This window comes from Eucyclogobius newberryi, unplaced genomic scaffold, assembly GCF_026437365.1.
Source record: "Eucyclogobius newberryi isolate DKJ021-1_F unplaced genomic scaffold, fEucNew1.0.hap1 SCAF_2, whole genome shotgun sequence".
Taxonomy (NCBI): Eukaryota; Metazoa; Chordata; class Actinopteri; order Gobiiformes; family Gobiidae; genus Eucyclogobius; species Eucyclogobius newberryi.
Window position 1 is genome coordinate 32691147 of NW_027315834.1, and position 12948 is coordinate 32704094.

At 38.3% G+C, this 12948-nt stretch overlaps 1 protein-coding gene and 1 long non-coding RNA gene across 2 annotated transcripts in view; one reads left to right on the plus strand and one right to left on the minus strand.

The window, feature by feature from the left end:
• Positions 1–8632, plus strand: part of cerk (ceramide kinase) — a 53582-nt gene extending 44950 nt beyond the window's left edge. The window contains exons 12-13 of the mRNA XM_072455047.1: positions 4518–4720; positions 7182–8632. Coding sequence (XP_072311148.1) covers positions 4518–4720; positions 7182–7266 — 288 coding nt within the window. The 3' untranslated portion in view covers positions 7267–8632. The remainder of the gene's footprint in view (positions 1–4517; positions 4721–7181) is intronic.
• Positions 8633–8693: 61 nt separating this feature from the next.
• LOC140368142 (uncharacterized) lies at positions 8694–9168 on the minus strand. The gene is made up of 2 exons (XR_011928150.1): positions 9054–9168; positions 8694–8852 (listed from the first exon to the last, which is right to left on the minus strand). It is a non-coding gene; the product is annotated as an uncharacterized lncRNA (long non-coding RNA).
• Positions 9169–12948: the final 3780 nt, after the last annotated feature.

Below are 12948 nucleotides of genomic sequence, written 5' to 3' on the forward strand. Positions count from 1 at the left end.
AGGGATTCGTTGATGCAAAACGATTTATTCTCCTGTTTATTTTGCCGTCTAACTGATTTATTTTCTTTTGTCTTAAACGGTCAAATATGTAGGATTTAGCAGCGTCATGTAGACATTTCTGTACAAGGGATGTCAAGATTATTAATGAATCGATATTCGTGACATTATAATAACCAAAAATAATAATTGAAGGGAAAGACTTTTTTTTTTTTAAATGTATATACATCCCAAAAAAATAGACCTAAATGTAAACTTTTACTTAGACTTTTTATCTGGCTGTTTTGTCCTATTTAACTTAATTTTGTCTTTCAGAAAGTTTTTTTTTTTTTTTTTACATTAGTTAGAAAACGGAAATGAAAGAAAATTAACTGCAGCTATGTGTTTACGGTGAAGGGGCATGTGGCAGGCTTTTTTATGTTATTACGTCATTGTAAATTGCAATTTAAAATATCATTAATATTAAATAATGATGCACAGGTGTCATAGATAATACCTATATAGCAGACAAAAGTATAATGTCTGTTCTTTGAAGCAGTATTACAGTGTCCGTGGTATGTCTATAGTATTTTTATTCTATGCCTTTCTGATATACCCTAAAAGTGGTTCATATAGTTGCATATGGTACATGTATTTATTTTACATAAGTGATCAGGACGAGAGAGAGAAAAGAAAGTCAAGTAAACACGTTTTCCTTGCGTAGTGGTCGACTTTAATCATCCATTTCAGTTCCAAGCAGTAATAAAAACTGCAGTATCCGATTCCCAGCCTGTCTTCTTCCCCATTGAACCTAATGTGGCCCACCAGGAGCTGCTCAACCTGCGCCTGGATAAATTGAAGTGTGTTGTAGTGTGCAGCGGCGAGCAGAAGGCAGGAGTTAGCCCACTGCTGTGCTAGCATCTCCATCTGCTGACTCCGCTCATTTCACTAGCTACAGTTCACTTTAGTGCAGACGCTTGAGCCCCGGTGCTTTCCTACCTTTCATAAATAACCCGCAGTTTGGTCCAGAGAGGAGGTATGTAATGGCTGCATCACGGTTATAGTAATGAATGGAAGAGGTCTAATACTCCTGTAGGATCACACTAGCATCGCCGGGGGTCTGGTGGGATAGGTAATTATTGCCTCAGGGTACGCCGTTGGGACAGTTTATAGCATTTACAAAGCAGTAATTTTATCTATAGTGGCTGTCTGGAAGAAATTGCACTGTGACTTAGGTCAATAGCGCTTTGCTGGTGGAGTTGTTGTTTTAATCTATACTTGTCTGTAAGTCTGAACAAAACCTGAATAAAGAGTTTGTTGGCTCACACTAGACCCACCAAGCTGAGCTCCTGAGCGCTGTATGGCAGCCGCTCCTGACAGGTTGTTCTAGTGGCATTAACCTTACCTTAACCTTACCAAAACGTTGCCCAAGCGAAGAAGGTCCCCAAAGCGTGGCACGTTCACCCATTGTCCGGTTGACTAGTGCACAAGCTCGGCCGGCTTCGTGCGTTGTCACAGTTGTAGGAGGCATGTTCCTGAAGAAAGAGTGAATTAATTCTGCTCAGTACAACCCCACAGAGCTACGATTACCATGCTGATGTATGAGGACAGCAAAGTTTTGAAGCCTCTCATATCCTGTCGCCCTCATTTACATTTTAAATACATTTTAATCTGAGACATGGCAGAGCGGCCGCTTTCATAGCGTGACTCACAGATATGTCATAGGACTAATAATTACAGTTTCACTGTTAAAGTTGCCTCTTTGTAAAGAGTGGAGGGTCCACCACCGGCTTGTGTCTCGGGAGATAATAATAATACCAGGCAAAGCAATAATATTATTATTGCTTTGCCTGGTAAACGTATCCATCTCCATAGTGAGATCTATGGGGAGGCGACCCTGCTTACAGATGTTTTTCAAGGTGGTTTAAGGCTGTCACAAACTATTTTAGTCAAACGACTATTTAAATTGTACATTGAGATTCTAAATACATTATCAACCAAATGAAGGTTAAACTATTTTGACTGAAGTCTTCTAGATTATAGGAATCTAGGAATATTTATGAACCAAATTCATTATTGAGGAGAATCTTGTTGACATTTTGATTTAAAGTCTGCTGTCTTTGTTCTAAAAAGGTCTTTCTGTCTGTGTTTTAGAGTCTGCATGGACCAGACAACAATTACTATCCTCAAAAAATGACATTTTTATAGTCAACAAGTCACAATTTGTCAATGAATCTTTGCAACTATCTTTTTTTTACCAACGAAAATACCTGTAATTGTTTAAATGCGAGATAGATATGTTTAATGCCATACTGTAGAACATTTAGGTAAAGCAATAACATATCCATGGAGACAAGCAGATGGCGGCATCATACTGTCATTTTGGGTCATGGTTTCAAACGTGAACTCTTCCAGATTTTCTTCTCGATTACTGCTAACTGTTCTTCCTGTTTAAATCTAATCTGGAAGACGTGTATCTGTGTTTGAAAACCACTTCTGTAAAACCAAGGCAACCCAAGGCAACAAGACCATCCAATCTTGCTTGTCTACTGAATCGGATCAAGCTCAATGAAAAATTAACCGTTTAGCAGAAGGAAATTGAGAAATTGAAGATCCTGTTAGAGTGAGGAAGATTTGGCCGCTCTGTGAAGTGTGGAGCACGTCTTTAGAGAGATTAACGTTCACCAAATCAGACTTTACCAAAAAACAAGCCGTGTGTGCAGCCGGGATCGTATTACCATGCTACTCGAGCAGAAAGATGGGAGAAAATTACGGAATGGGAAAGTCTAAATATTGTTGTGCGTCTGTGCCACAGCTAACAATTTCAGCTTGAATATAAAACTCTTTTGAATTGGAGAAAACTGATTTTTCCCTTTCCTCAAATCTGTAGAGTATGTCTTTGTTAGAAAAAGGCATGAAAACATAAAATAGTAGTAATTGTACAGTTTAATGTTTATTTTATCCAAGTGACTTTACAGGTTAAAACAGGAGCAAAAGTATTAAATATACCGTATTTTCTGGACTATAAGTCGCACCGGAGTATAAGTCGAAAGCCAAAAAATGCATAATAGAGAAGCAAAAAACATGTATAAGTTGCACTGGAGTATGAAATGTGGTTACAAGTGTGAAAATAACAAATAATATCACATATAAATCACTCCGGAGTACAAAGTATATAAGTATAAATATAAGTATAAGTCGCACCCCGGCCAAAACTATGAAAAAAGGTGCAACTTTTTGTCCGGAAAATACGGTATATCAAAATGCTGACACAATTAGAAAAACATGATGATTAAAATTAGGTCCAACATTTTTTCTACTTTAAGAACCAAGAGCTGGATTTGCTGTAAACCATGAATAAAATAAAATCAGGAGACGCACGCTGCACTATAAAAAATGATTAGCGCTGCCAGTGGGACCCACCCCTCACTTTGGGAAACCCTGAACTAGAGCTATACTCTACATATCGAGCTGAAGTGCGTACTATGAGTGATGAGGGCTGAGTGACTTTGCATCTCAGTTCACTTAATATCAGCCTCAGTGTCCATCTGAGCGAGGAGAAACAGAAGTGAGGCGACTCTAAGCGTATTCATGGCCTTGTCAAAAAGCCTTTTAGGTCCAACGTCCCGTGTGAATGCAAAGAGCACGCTCAGAAAGTGGCTCTGATGTGAAATAAATGGCTGTCAGTGAGTTTTTGGGATGAGGGGTGATATAGACGGTAGACAGGCAGAAGAGTGACGGGTGTTCAGCCTCACAGCAACAAGGTCCTGGGTTCGACTCCAAGGCAACGTGCATGTGCAATAGGCTCCTCCCCTCTGGAGTTGGGTTTCTTGAAAATGCCTAAATAAAGAACAAACAAGATTGAAAATGACTTTTGAATTTTTGCATTGACTACTTAAACTTTTTCTACGAATAAATAAGATATAAATAAGTATATACTTTTTTTAAATCAGAAAATAATTCACTAGCCTATTGATTTTACGCCTTTGTTTACATTTCCTAGTCTTGTATTACACATAATTTAAACTGATTTGGACTGATGTCTGTAATCAGAATAATGCATCAGAAATCTGAATCATGCTGCTTGGTCCAATCAGAGTTCTGTATTCTGAATACTTTGAATTATTTCACTTAAAATAACCATGCATTATAGTGTAAAAAAGTGACATAGGATTTGTTTGTTTGTTTGTTTGTTTGTAATGCATGTATTTATCACCGATTATAGAAGAGAAAAGACACCTTGTGTTTTATATTTAGTACTGTGCAGCTCAAGCCTAAATGGCATAATCATGTGCAGCACAGCAGAATATTCCTTTGAGTTTAAGAAAGCAACTATATTCTGAATTCTACCAAATGAAATAGTCCTGAACACATATTTTCAGTACATGAATTTTGTTACAACACTGTCTGTAATAAAAATGTACTCTTTACCTGCACTTCTGCACAACAGTCTAATCTTGCAGCCAGGTAGTCCGCACAGAAAATGTTTTGCTTCCTTTAGCAGAATAAATCCCCATAATCCCTTCTGCTCTTCCCCTCAGTTTGACCACTTGTTTGTCGAGGTCCACCGAGTGAAGAAGTTTCATTTCCAGCCGCAACGCGCTGAATTGGTTTCAGTGGAGGACCTCAGTGAAATCCCCAAGAAGTGCACTTTCACACCAATATGCCCCGCCCCTTCCAGCTCCGCCCACAGCAGCTGGACCTGCGACGGCGAAATCCTGTCCCATATCGACATTCAAGTCAGGTAACGAATAAAATACACTCAGGCCCTTTACAAGCAGCGCACACGGGGGATCTATGGGTGCTGTTCACTCCTCTTCTCTTGCTCTGCGCAGTACAAACATGTCAAAGTCTGCGGCGCTTCTGTATTTTGACATTTGCGCAAAAGAGGGGCGTGTCTGATGATGGTCAGTCTAAGCTAAAGGAGAGATACGCAAAGTTCCTTGCACTAGCGGCAATATACAAGCTGATATTTTCACCACATTACCAGGATCTAACGTGAACCTTTGACAAATAAAGACGTGTGAAACAAAAGCAAGTGGTGGAGCAGACAGAGTTTTACACACAGCGCGCTCCACTGTCACCATTCTCCAAGATGCATGTGTCATAAGCTATGACACAATGACACAAGCAACAACCGTGTTTTCTAAGTATTTGTTTATTTTCTGTTTTTGTCTTATTCTTTTTTCAGTAAAAAATGAATCCCACTTCTTCTAGTCCATAGTTCTTTTCCTATACTCCCAGGTCTCTATACATTCCTACGGCACAGCTGGACACAATTTATTTCATGCTCCATTGTACTTAGCCAATGATGCATGACTTTGTAATGTTACTAATTTAACGGCCCTCCCCATGTTAAAAGGCTACTCCCCTTTAATTAAAGCATGGGTCTGTCCCTTTATTGCCTCTTCCCTTTGCTAATCGCTCTCACAGTGAGCTGGTCTGAGTGCTGCTGTGTCGATAATTCATGGTTTTAGTTCGGGCGAAACAGAAATAAAGTGGGAAAAGGAAGATAAATGAGCTGAGAGTTAAGATGTAGAGCAGGGCTTTCAAACTCTGGGGTCCATAGCAGGGGCCAAAATGATCAAAACGGTGATGGTTGGTGGCTGCTTTAAATAATATAGTATAATCTAAGATAATATAGAATAAGATCTAATATCTGTCCCATTCATTTGAATGAGGCAGCAAAATAAAAACATAAATGTTGTTGTTTGTTTGTTGGCTGGCAAGGCAAGAAACAAAGAATCAATATCTAAAAACTTTTAGATACAGGATTTGTTTGTGCTTGATGAACAAAATACATTTTGTGGAGGGATTAGTTCCGGAAAAACATTACATTTAAGAAATATTGATTAAGTGATTGTAAGCATTTCATTTTGGCACTACTGACTACATCAATAAACTACGCTTAACACTTTTACACGCGCTAATGTTTTCTAACGAGGCTCTGGTCCTCGTTTGTCAGTCGCAAACACAGGCCTGGCTTTTCATTGTTTACGATGTTTGGAATGACTCCTATTGAAAATGCATTTGAGCCAACAAATGGAACAATACCAGCGTCTAGAATACAGGCTTTCTGTTTACACACGCCTTAATTAATGGACAGGATTGAATACATGCTTTTTTTCTACGTCTAAATTCTGTATATGCCTCGTTGTTGCTTCAAATTAGCTTGATTCTCAACCAGCAAAGCCCCATGTTTAAACTTTATCAAAGACACTTGGACAGTATTCCAAAAACCTGGCTATTACTGGTCCGTGCGATGCCCAGTGCAGTCCGGAGGCAGTTGTTTTCCAGCCACTTTAGCTCATTAGGCTCCTCTGCGTGACAGTCACTCCCACCGGTTTCAGACGTTTCTGCTCTCACAATCCTCAGGTGCTTTCTCACTCTGTATGTGGTTTCTTCTCTGTTTTCTCCCACTTGTGCGCCAGCAGCAGGGGAGGCCGCAGTACAATATGGCTACTGCAGTTGTTTCATGTGATACTAACCGAATCATACATATGGACGGTGGGGCAGAAATCTGAGACCCCTGACATACATGTAGATATAATTAGGAAAGATTAATACTGTTTATTTTATTGAACTTTTAACCAATATCACAATAAGTTGGCTTTATTTTGAAGTTATTGTGCGTATATAAGTGGAATATGAATGTATGTGCATGATTGTGGGGTATGTGGTGATCAGAGGCCTTATAAGTACTGCTCACTGCTAGCACTGTTGCAACAACTAGGGGTATAACAATAAATACTAATATTGAAACTACTTTATGCTACTTACACAATAACCCTAAAATGGAACAATCCTCGTTAACCCTTTTTTAAATGTACAGTTGTTTAAAACAGTCATAGAGTCATAGATTTTTATCATTTGACCCTCTTCACCTCAAATCTTATCATACTGTCAAAAAAATAAATATATATAGAAAATATACACACAATAAATAATAATTAGCCCCGAAAATACTGCCTCAGCATTAAGTTAATGGTGTGACTTATTATTAGACCTTATATGTATTCTCCCTCGTTGTCGATTTAATTGTCAAAAATGTTAGATATTCATAGCACAATCTACTAAATCAACACCCTGGTAACACTGAACTTTCCCTCTGCCAAACATGGTGACACATGCTTGGAGATGTTTGAACGTCTCACAGATTATTGTTAGCTTGTAATAAACGTTGTGTTTTGTGTGTTCTTGTGCAGTGTCCAGTGCCAATTGATTCGTCTGTTTGCCCGCGGCATTGAAGAGACACAAGAGCAACAGCAGTTTGTGTTTGAGGAGCTCTAAGAATTTGGAGCCTCTTTGAATGTGGCATTTAGCTTTGACAAGGCTGAGTAGATCTTGGCAAGGAGAAGATGCTAATGTGAAGTGATACTACTGTATGCTCTAAAGTGATCATTTTTCAGTGTCTTTTGGTTGGTTTATGGCCGTCACGCAGTAGTTTGAAATGGCAGACCAGGTCATTTCCACAGCTTCCTCAGAGTTGGACTTATCTTACTATGGGCCAGGATTTTCTTTTCTCCAAGTATCTCATGAAGCCTAAACTGTTCCTTTAAAAGGTAACATAAAAGCAAAAAAATGTGAAGAGATCTTTATTGACAAAATATGCTTATCTGGTGCCATTTGGAATTTCCTAGTTTGAAATGCTTTACGTTTAGTTTTTCTATCTTAAAAGTGACGTGTGCTTTCTCTAGCTCTTTGTTATTCTTTAGATGTATGTGGAAAATAGTTTCACATTGAGCAGGACTTAGCTGGTCCCAACCTACAATCTGTCATGAAGGACAATTCAAATTGAATTTTCTCTTTGAGAGACATTTCTGTTTAGAAGGTCGGCGAGCCATGAATATAAACCTAAAAGCACAGAAGAAGAATGCACACAAATCTGACTGTGCAGACATAAATATATATTTGTTCAACTGTGGCCCGGGCGAAGTTCATTTGAACCAGGAGTGCTAATGGAAAGCAGAATACTGTGCTAATACTCTAACAGGGCTCTAGTGAGTTTTGGGTAATAAGGCGAAGTGGCGACTAAGTGATTTGGGGTCTCTGCACTGCTGCGCTGCACCTGTGGCTCTGAGATCTGATCTGCACTGGTAAAAAGCAACGGCAGCTTCATCATCACCTGAGATTAGCCACATTTGTGCACTTTTAACATCATTTAGAATTATCTGGTGATCTGGAAATGAGCCCATTTTAGCACTTTTTAACCATGGATTAATACTGGGGGAAGATGAAGGACTGTGCTCATCTGCTCCAGCTGTACTATTCAAACAGATTCACTCTGATTATTTAAAATCATCAACAATTATAACTACACACAATGTTAATTCAATGGACATTTATTTATCACTATTTGCATTGAATACAACTGACCATTTGCTAATAATATAATGACCTAATATTAAAGCATAAGTGTATGGGTCATCTGGAGCCGGCCTTCACTTGATTCAAATACTTTTGTCTTTGTGGCTAACTCTTACTATAATGTAGATGTGTAAAAGTAAGGTTTTTACTGTTCCACTCAAGAATTCAACTACCAATTTATACGTCTGTCAGTTTCATGATTTGTGTTTTACTGATCACTTACTTATTTTAATTGTACTGTACTACTATGAAAAACTGTGAGGAAAAAAATAAATCAATCTATATTTAATTCCTGTCAATCAGACTTTGCCTAGTACACTTTATACACACACTTTACTTTTTACACGTTAGTCTTTATTTATTATTTGTCTATTATAAACTTGTCTGTATCTCAAACTATTCCCGAGGTGGTGTCCTTCTCTGTGCTGCACACTTGTTCATTTCACGCTGTAAAAGTCGGCTCTGGCTGAACGTGGTCCGACTCCTAACACGGGCCTATAATGTTTCACCTTCGCGCTGCCCGGTGGTCCAGTGGTTAAGGCGCCGCACGTATGCCAGGCTCCCAAGTGCAGCCAGCCGCAGTGTCGTGAGTTCAGATCCTAACGCCGACAAATTACTGCATATGTCCTCCCTTCTCTCTCATCCCCTGTTTCACGCTGTCTTTCCTGTCTAATAAAGCCCACGGGCAAAACAGCTTTATAATGTTTCACCTTCAGCTCTACTTAACTGAACTGATGATGCTATCTCTGTGCTTTTATATTTGTGAACACAGCAGAAAACCATTGGATATGTTTCGACAAAAGCTTGATATTTTGACTGAGAAGGAAATCTTGTACTTGTATTGCTATATTTTGCTATGTTTTGCAAGTACTGTATCGAGTAGATGACAAACGTATTCAACTAATAAAATACTATGAAATTAATTTGTTCTTGTCTTGAATTGTTTATGATCAGATGTGTTTTATTAGAAAAAAAAAAATATTGACCGATCCTGTAAAGTCTGGCCTATCCAAGAAAAACAATTTTCATCATCATATTATTATAATATCATAAGACGTTGATGTAGTCCACATAGTCTTATTTGTGAGAAAGCAAAAACAAATGATAAATAAATAAATAATACATTACTTTGATGCAAGAAACAAATACAAAAAAGATTCTGTGTTTTAGCTGCTCGTGAGGTCAGTCAATAATTGATGGCGTTTGAAGTATTATGCATGTAAATAATTAATCTTTGCTATTTTCCATCCGTCAATCATTATTGGTTAGACTTTTGGTGGATCAAACCACACTGACAGCCTTCACCTCCCTCACCTGTTGCTTAAATACTGGACACACGAATCCTAATACTACACAAGATGAAAGTTTATTCGGACCAAGTCATTTCGCTTTTGTTTCTTGTCAAAATCCCCTTTTCGTTGCTTCTATCTTGGAGACAAATGTTCAGTCTCTGTCGTCAATGTCCATTTTGTGTTGTGCCTGATTCAGTCATATTTCCATTCCAATTGTTATGCTTTTTCAGGTATTGACACTAACATAAGTAGAGCATATTTTTTCTTGTATTTTGTGTATTGTAAACGGCAATATCGATGTAAAACTGCTGAACAATAGAAAGAATCAAAACTGCAGAACTGAGAGACTTCACTGCAGATTTTAACTTTTGTGTTTTTTTTATTGAAAAGTAGCATCAAAACATCACAAAGAAACATTATTAGAAGCTCATTAAATTTAATTTTGCACTAAATCGTCTGTCTCCTTTATGCAGGATCTGTAGATTTAGTCCCGCCAGCCACTTAAATGTTGATCTGTTGGTTTTGTTTGCTTTGACTGCCTCCACAAAGCTAAAAAAAAAATGGCCTTAGCCTGATCTGTGTATTCGCAACCGTCTCTAACCGTATTCTTTTACAGAAAACAAGTCTGCCTGGTATCCGGTCACAGCAGAGGGATTCTCCAGCCTATCATCTCCACAACAGCACCAAATTGTTTTCCTCTCCCCGTTGTCCTCTCTTTCTTATTCATTTTCTGATTTTGCCACTTCCTCATTGATTTATCCTTCATCTGGCAGTGTGCGGTGTCCACTGAGGATTGTAATCTCATTCCCACGTCCCACCTGAGACGCAAGGTGAGGCTGAAAACGCACACGCGGAGCAGGGAGCTGGCCTGGATTCGCCGCTGTCCTCACCCCGAGAAACATTTCCTAACGGGACGGGACAGAGTGAGGCGGCCCCCTGATACTCTCGTTCACACCCCCGCGCTGTCACCTTCACACACTGAGAGCTTTGCCCCACATAAAGGAGGAAAAGCTGATCTGAAACGTGCATTAGAAGCCCAAAGCCTCTCACTCTGTTTGTTTGCATTTATTTTGTGCCATGAACAAAGAATATTTTTGGGATCTCGATTGAATAAGCATGATTATTATTATGAAAAAAAAGGCGGTGCAGTGGAGCAAGTGTCGATACAGAAAATAAATCACTTCAATATTGGAGCTTTCCTGAATACTTTGAAATAATAATAGTGTGATCTATTTCAGAATTAGTTTAAGACCACATTGCAATATTAAACAGACTATTTTAATTTTGAGTGTTTTGTTATTATGGTATTAAAATGCCTGAGTCTTTCGCTTTAGTGCCAAAGTTCAGTTTGAAATTCTACTTGTGACAACCCTATTATCTAATTGTAATTCCAAAACACAACATGACATATTTAAACACAACATGACATATTTAAAGCTAACATACATTATGCCTTTTCATGTATTTTATATGAAACTATAAAAAGTAGATCATTATTCTATATTTAGTCCATTGTAAAACACAATATTGATAAAAATCAGCTTAATAATAGGAAACATGTCCATTGCAGAGCTCTTGAAGAATCAGATATTCATTTACACAATGTTGAAAAAGGGCAAGATGACATCTTTGTACCCTCTGTATGAGCCAGAGTTTAATTTATTTTCTCTATTGACATAACTGCAAGCAATGGCAGAGCAGTGGGTGGGGAGTGGGACACGGGGTGGGTGAAAACTAGAATTTTCTGAGCATAATCTTTCAACGCAGGATGACACAGGATCACTCAAACAACTCTCAGAAGTTTTAGATCTTTTACTCCTGAGAGTCTATTTCATATAAAACCAGAGGTCATTCTTACAGCTTTTTGGTAGATGTATTTGTGTTAATAGACCCAGGAATATCTTCAGCGCAACACACAACCTTCTACGCCATGCTTCTTTTTTGGGCTTCTTTTTGTGGAGCTTGGGATGCTTGTTTCTGTTTTTCTTCTTCTTCTTAGTCACTTGTTTCTATTTGAAAATGAGGCAACACTGAGCATGGGGTGAGCTGTATTTTGGGAGTGTTTGGACAGTTTAAATCTGCCTTTTCAGTTCACAGCAGCATTGTCAATTTAATAGGCACCACTCACCATGTTTGTGGCCAACGCAAACTCAAAAATGGCTTTTTATGAGCAATCTAGTGAGCAACAAACCCTAGTTATATTGTTTAAGTAAGCTAATGATGAGGTAACACCGCTATAACACGGTTAAAAGATAATAAAAGTCCTTTAAAATGAATCACGGTAATCATCTTAGTCCGCTGTTTGTGATGTCAGCCATTGAACATGTTTACTGTAACTTATCTCAGCCATAAAACCAAATACGAAAGCTCAATACTCTCTGTGCATGGAATTGCTTTGTGACTTTATGTTGCGTCGGCCGGAGCAGGAGGATGCTGTAGAGGTGGTGGACAGTTGAAGCACTCCTGCGTGTATTGATTGAATCGGCCTCCCTGTGAGAGAGTGCGATCAATGAGGCTATAACAGTCCATCTTCACAGAGAGGAGCCTCTTATCTCCCACTGCCCATCGCCCACACACTTAGAACTCCAAACACCAACCAGCTCACTGCTCATGACACGCTCAGTCTTACACCTGAGTTAAAATGTGTGTAATCAATGTAACTTTCAAACAGTGGAGTGTTCTGACAATCGACAGAGGCAAAGAATCTTTCCACTAAAAAGATGGTGGTATCTCACCCACCACGGCGTATTGATCTATTTATCTTCTCCAACAACATGAAGGTGAAAGTATAAGACATTTGAGAGACATTTTCTAGCTATTATGACAAGTGTATGTTTGCCTTGGGCCTCAAACACCGTGCAATAGCAGAATATAACATTTGTTTAGCAGTTGTACATTATTACATATTCTTAATCTTAGTTTTACATTTTTTGTATTTATTTTGTATATGCAGTTTAGTCAATTTATTTCATTTAGATCAATTATTTATTTTCCTCTAGCATGCGAGATTTCTTGGAATAAAAAATCTGTTAAAATACATTATTCTTACTATCACAAATTTAAATAAAAAATGGGAGGCTAACCCCTTTATAATGTTTGACGAGAGTGCTCACTGAGTTACAGTATATTGCTCTAAAATATGGCATCATCATTCAGAAGATACATAATAACACAAGTAGTACACTTGAATTGGATAATTAACATTAAATGACATAATAACCACTTTTATTCTGCTTAACATGAAGGTGAGTGATTCAAGGAGCTGGCAGCACAGCTTTTATAAATGTCTCCAAACTGGTAAAAAAAAAAAAAA